At 42.4% G+C, this 6,692-nt stretch overlaps 1 protein-coding gene across 3 annotated transcripts; it reads left to right on the top strand.

The window, feature by feature from the left end:
- Nucleotides 1–277: 277 nt before the first annotated feature.
- LOC311105648 (uncharacterized protein) lies at nucleotides 278–6,692 on the top strand. Of its 3 annotated transcripts, none has more exons than XM_084147860.1 (4): nucleotides 278–339; nucleotides 4,072–4,336; nucleotides 4,464–4,546; nucleotides 4,863–6,692. In XM_084147860.1, the coding sequence occupies exons 1-4, from the start codon at nucleotides 319–321 to the stop codon at nucleotides 6,270–6,272; spliced, it is 1,779 nt and encodes a 592-aa protein (XP_084003986.1). In that variant the 5' UTR covers nucleotides 278–318; the 3' UTR covers nucleotides 6,273–6,692. The 3 variants fall into 3 exon arrangements, with proteins under 3 accessions (XP_084003986.1, XP_084003985.1, XP_084003987.1); XM_084147859.1 differs by having other exon boundaries at nucleotides 328–609; XM_084147861.1 differs by lacking the exon at nucleotides 278–339 and adding an exon at nucleotides 2,158–2,237.

Below are 6,692 nucleotides of genomic sequence, written 5' to 3'. Positions count from 1 at the left end.
TATATGTATTTCTGTTGTATTTTTTTTGACTTTGTTTTGTTTTACCCCATATGTAACTCTGTGTTGTTGTTTTTATCGCACTGCTTTGCTTTATCTTGGCCAGGTCGCAGTTGTAAATGAGAACTTGTTCTCAACTGGTTTACCTGGTTAAATAAAGGTGAGAAAAAAAAAAAAATAATAATAATAATTTAGTTTCTCCCTGTCTCTGGCCCACATTCCAGTACGGTAGGTGGCGGTAATGCACCATAATGTTGGATGCCAACCGCTCATAAACCCCACTGAAGAAGAGGAAGAAGAATAAGGAAGAACATGTGACGTATGCCGTTCGAGATGTTTCAGGTCAGTCGGACAACAACGCCGCTAACAGCACAAGCGACACTTATTTTGTAGCTAACGCTAGGTCAATTTGGCCAATAGCGCATATTTAGGAAGATTTGTAACTGCGTTATGATTTCGACAAAAATGTCAGTTTTTCAAGGACAGATTGGCTCCATTTTGGAGATAATGGTCAGCGCGACTGTTACAGAAATTAGCAAAGTTATCGAGGGTTCTGTATCGTCTGAAGTGCCATCAACGGGAGAGAACGCGAGTGAAACCCCAAACGAACAGGTATATCTGCTGATTGTGTAAAGTAAGGCATTTTGTTAACTAGCCCGCTAGTTAATTGCACCGACGTTGCAGCCTCCACTCCACCCAGGGGCGTAATCATTACGTCGAAGACGTTTACTCCAAACGGAAAACGCAAACGAGAGTTTGTATTTGACAAATTCAAGAAGAGTCATCCTCATTTCGTTATGTTTGGTTCTTAAAGATGCACTATGCAGAAATCTCTCCGCCATTTCCTGGTTGTTAAAATTCTGATAGTTCGCCTAATTTATAGTTTGTGACTAGACAAGCAAGTATAGTGTAGAGAATCATTGTTCCATCTAAACCGCTGTGAAATATTTTCCATAACCAAAAATATTGTATTTGCAGCGGTTTGTTGCTGGTGTATAAAAGTAAAAGAGTCAAAAACGAAACTTAAGCACGGGAAACATAGAAATAGCTCACATAAAACATCTACGGCTTCTTAGGCTTGCTTTCAATGAGAATGACCGATCAATGAGAATGGTAGATCAGTAGCCCATGCCTTTACAGCTGAATGAAGACTGTTTTAGGTATGACCCGGTCCACGGGGAGACCAGTGTATTGCCGGCTGCATACAATGCTTTTGGATGGTAAGACGAAACCATCAGTATCGCCATCTGACGGCCTTTGGGCTACATTCTAAACTGAAGACCATGATTAGTTGATTATTGGAGTCAGGTTTGTTAGTAGGGGCTGGGATCAAGTTTCGTAATGATTAGGTTGATATAAGTAGGACACGTGACATCCCGGCAACTTTGAGCTGTGCCTGGTGATCACTAGTTGCCACAGTCATAATCCCTGCCTATTTCTACAATTTATCTTCTTGTGATTTTAAAAGTCCTAACCTTAACTACACGGTGAACCTTATGCCTAACCTTAAATTAAAAGCACCATTTTGTTTTCATACATTTTTATGATTTTGCCAATTTAGACTTTGTGGCTGGGGTAACTAGTGGAAACCGTTATGCCTGTGAACAAGAGGCACGTCTTCCCTTTCATTGGCTAGAATGGTCCCACCTGATTTTGCCTCCTCCAGAATGCCTTCCATTTTTTATGATATTTATTTTCGTTGTTACAGCGGCCACTAGAGTATCTGGTCAATATAATAGATAATCTGTGCCATCCCTTAGCCCAGGCCCAGCATTATGTGCAGGCCTTAGGGGGCCTGGCCCACCCTACCGTACCTCCTTGCCCATCCAAATAAAATATTTAAATATTGATAATTTATTTGACCAAGACGTGCCTAGAGAAAGACTCATCAACCTCAGATAAATCATCTGAGCGTGTGAAACGGCGCCCCTCTGTCTCAGTATGTGTAGCCCATGTATCTGATGCTGTCTGGACAAGAAGTATGGCATGTCATACTCTTTTTGACCAGACAACATCAGATACATGGGCTACATAGTAAGACGGTGCTTTTTCAATCGCTCTGATGCTTTCTCGGGTGAAATGGTAGTTTCAGCCACTTGCGAATTGAAGGGAAGTTGACGGGTGCACTGTTCGGATGCTGGAATTATTTTTGGACGAACGTGCAAAGGTAACCTACTTGAAGTGTATTGTTTGACAATCAGATGAAAGCAAGACTGGATGTGTTCATGCTACATTAAAAGGTAATACATTTTTACAGTTTAAATTACTTGTCTTTACTATAAAATCCACACTAGAACCGCTAAAGCAGTCATTTGGACTGCTCATGAATTTAAAAAATGTATTACTCTGCCATTTTTAAAGTCATGCCGCTCTCCGTCATTGACTATTCTTTGTTGTTAGAATCATATCACAAACAGAACTGGTATTATAACCAATTTTAGGAGGGCATGTCATTTAAAATGGTTTTCCCCTGTTGCCCCTCCTCCTGACAGTAGGGCCTGCGCCCCTCCCAATAGTTGAAGGTGCCGTGCCCAGTTGATAATCACCCTGATAATTGCCTCAACTGAACCTAAACCATACCAAAATCGAATTTTTCACTTATCACAACAGATGAAATAAATGAAGTAAAGTATGATGGGGGAGAATGGGGGAGTTGAGGAACGAGGGGAAGTGGACGATGCATAATTATGTAATCACCAATTGTGAATGAAGAACAGGTCGGGCCATTCTATTGTATTGATCTATTCTAATTATAATCAGTCCACCGAATCCAAGCAGTCCTATCAGTCTACTCTGGCCTACTTGGAGTACACAGTCAGCGAGGGCGTGCATCATTTACAATGGCATGAAGGCCAAGACAAATGGATGGACATGTTGCGTTAGCTTTGCTACCAAATCTGAATGAAAACATCTGATGGTGGGCGATAAATTAATCCTGATGACATCTGATGATTATTCTTCTGAGCCTCAGTCTGAATTTACACCTCCGAGGCCTAAGTGTCAAAAAGCCAGAACGGTGCGCACTGAGAGAGGAAGGGACGGCACCGTTTGCATAGAACAAGCCGGTGACAATGCTGTGGGCAGATTATCAGCACAAAATGTTATCTCTGAGAGAGCAGTCCCTAAAAAACATTAGCAAAGAACTCATCAGCTTTCATTGTTTATGTGGCATTCTTTAATTGATGCCATTGCGTGAAGACGTACACCATGTAAGCACGAGCTGACAATAATTGACTATTTTTGACTGCTGACATATCGACACTTTTATATTCATTAAAAAGCCATTATTGCTTTTGTGCTGATCACAATTTATCAAGCACACCTGACGCTTATAATGATGTTTAGGCTACTGATGTTTTCATCATTTGACCGCGCATGTTGCTGACTGTGCGTCTTGGTTGTTGGGGTATTTTTTTATTTTGTTATAAAAAATTATGTTACTGTGTTCCAACACATGCTTTCTTTTTCATAGTTATAACAAAGAGCCTCCACGAATACAATTGATTGAACACTTGAATTTGTGCATTTTGTGTTTTTTTTTTTTGTGTTTAAAAAAACATGCCCCCCTATGGAAATCAAATGCCCGTCCAACCGATTTGTTCTGGTGCTGCGGCCCTGCCTTAGCCTGGAGACATGACATTGAATTTCATTGGATTCCGCATCGGGCATAAATGAGCGTATGGATCAGGAAAGTTTCCTCTCACGACCTCTACAAGCCAGAATGTTAAATAAAATTATATTTTAACTTACTTTACCGGTTCTCTGTCCGGTAAAGTTAAAATGTTATTCAAAATTCTGGCTTGTAGAGGTCGTGAGAGGAAACCTTCCTGATTTCTAGGCTACCCATCCCTTATCTAGTGCTAAGTCTGGTTGATTTAGCTAATACATTACACTAGTACTTGCCACAGGGTTGGCTCAACTGGAAACATGTTTGTATAATTTAGAGCTACAAGCATTTATCATAATCACCAGAAAGACTTGTCAGCAACGTTTATAATGGTAGCTAGCTAGTTAAGTTTGTTCTGTGAATAATGAAATCTGTATGCCCTCAACTTGCTTTTGCTCTTTACTCAGTTGACCCAGTTGACCTCTTTCATGGAGATACTGGCAAAGGAGGCTGTGGACAAAATCTGCAAGCTATTCAACGAGTGCTCCTCCGTTCTGCATCTGGAAGTGTCTCAGAGTCAAACTGAGAATGAGGACTTGAAGAAGAGGCTGGACGCAGTTGAGACCGAACTGAGGACTGTCTTAGAAGGGAGTGGAGGACAAGAGAACACATCAGCCAATGGCTGCTGCAGTGAAGTCAAGATCACCCACCAGTTAAAAGGCACACAACCAGGTGAGCGTTGGCATTATTTCAGATAAGCCATCCATGGGATTTTAGAGTGCTTTGGTAGACTGTTACTAAAACCAGTGCTTTTGAATTAAATGCAAACCTTTTTGATTTTGACTGCAATCTTTTTCAGGCTTCTGCTCTGGTGATGCAGAAGTGAAACGATCCCCCATCCTCCACCTGTGGAAAGGGAGAATTCCCTCAACTGTAAACGAGGTAGGCTTATTTGCCTAACTGACAATATTCTGTGAGAGGTTTAGTTCTTGGAAAGCTGTCTGGAATTACTAGGGGGTACAGAAAGTAATAACCTATTTACTTGTCTGTATCTGTATCACTCAAGTATCATTATACACCATTTGGTACCAGGTAGTTACCAATTGTATTTAATTATTTGAAGTGAGTACAAGAAGAAGCATTTTATCCCTTTGTCATTATTTCTGTTGTTGTATGATATCATTATATTTAGATAAATAGATAGATAGATCAGACAATAAACCTGCGTTCCATTAAATCACTTTCCCTCTCATCTCAGCACTCGAACATGGAGGACACGATCCAGTCAGTTATTATCAAAGAAGAAAGGTTCGAAGATTACCTGTACAACAGCACCTCAGACCCAAGTCCTTTTATAGAGAGCCAATCCCAGGAGTTGAGTGACCCAGAGAACCCCTCAGAGGAGCCAAAGGACAAAGACTGCGCCGCGGGGCCAAAGCATTTGAGAAAGCCAAAGATCATTGGGGCTCGTCAGGCAAGGCCCAAAAAGGAGAACCACCTTAGCTGCAAACACTGCAGGAAGACATTCAGCAAACTGATCCAGCTGAAAGCTCACCAGGCGATCCATGCAGCAGCGGAGAAACCTTTTATCTGCAAGCAGTGTGGTAGAGGTTTTTCCTTTAAACGCAGTTTGGATGCACACCAGCTGCTTCACACAGGAGAGCGACCACACACCTGTGGCGATTGTGGTAAAGCTTTCACCCTAAAGCAGCTGCTCAAGAATCACCAGAGACTCCATGCAGGGTTGAGACCGTTCCGCTGTGACGAATGTGGCAAGAGCTTTAACCGGGCCCACGGTCTCAAGATGCACCAGATTGTCCACACGGGAGAGAGGAAATACAACTGTGAGATCTGCAAGAAGAGTTTCAGTATACCAGGAAATCTCCAGAGGCACCAGCGTATACACACTGGTGAGAAACCGTTCCGTTGCGATACGTGCGGCAAAAGCTTCAACCAAGCAGACACTCTGAAAGGACACCAGCGGATCCACACAGGAGAGAGGCCATTTACCTGTGAGACGTGCGGGAAGTGTTTCATTCAAAGAAGTGCACTGAAAATGCACCAAAGGACACATGCAGGAGAGAGCGCCTTCCTCTGTGTGGTGTGTGGGACAGTCCTGGCTTGCGTCAACTCTCTCAAGACACACCTTCAGACTCACACAGCAGAGATGCCTTGTAGGTGCTCAGTGTGCGGTAGTAGTCTCAGTTCACTCACTCATCTCAAATCGCACCAGCAACTCCACACTATTGAGAAGCCGCACAGCTGTGGCCTATGCAACAAGAGCTTCAAGACGGTCAGCTACCTGAACATACACATGAAAACTCACACTGGGGAGAGACCGTTCACCTGTGACGTGTGTGGAAGGATGTTCACTCAACACAGCAGCCTGAAAACCCACCAGGTGGTCCATACTGGGGAGAAACCTTTCAGCTGTGAAACGTGTGGGAAATGTTTCAGCAACACTGGGAACCTCAACAGGCACCAGCGGATACACACTGGAGAGAAGCCTTTTAGCTGTGACCTCTGTGGGAGGAGCTTCAACCAGGGCAACAGCCTCAAAGCCCACAAACAAATCCACACAGGGGAGAAATTGTACATTTGTGACAAATGCGGGAAGAGTTTTTCCTACCTGAGGAATCTGAAAGATCACAAGTGTTACTATATGTAAAACCGATAGGCATAGCCTCTTATTGCGATGGACCACACTTGGTTTGAACAATTGTCTCGGCATTAAAAATGCATTTATAGGTCATTGAGTGGCATACTAACATATGAAGTGTACTCATTCGATTGATTGCCAAGGAAACCTTTTTTGAAGTATTTAATTTTAAACTTGACTTGTTTTTTTGAAATCAACTATGATTTTGGAAAATGAATAAACAGTTGCCTTTGTGGGGTAGAAAGACTTTGAGTGCATTGGCTGGTGGTCCAGTAACTGTTCAATGGAGCAGAATCGAATTTATTTGAGAAGGGTATACAGTGAGGGAAAAAAGTTTGATCCCCTGCTGATTTTGTACGTTTGCCCACTGACAAAGAAATGATCAGTCTATAATTTTAAAGGTAGGTTTATTTGAACAGTGAGAGACAG

The sequence above is a fragment of the Coregonus lavaretus genome (assembly GCF_964263955.1).
Source record: "Coregonus lavaretus genome assembly, chromosome: 30".
In the NCBI taxonomy this organism is placed as follows: domain Eukaryota; kingdom Metazoa; phylum Chordata; class Actinopteri; order Salmoniformes; family Salmonidae; genus Coregonus; species Coregonus lavaretus.
Note: the sequence above shows the minus strand (reverse complement) of the source record. Positions and strands in the feature narration are given on the sequence as shown.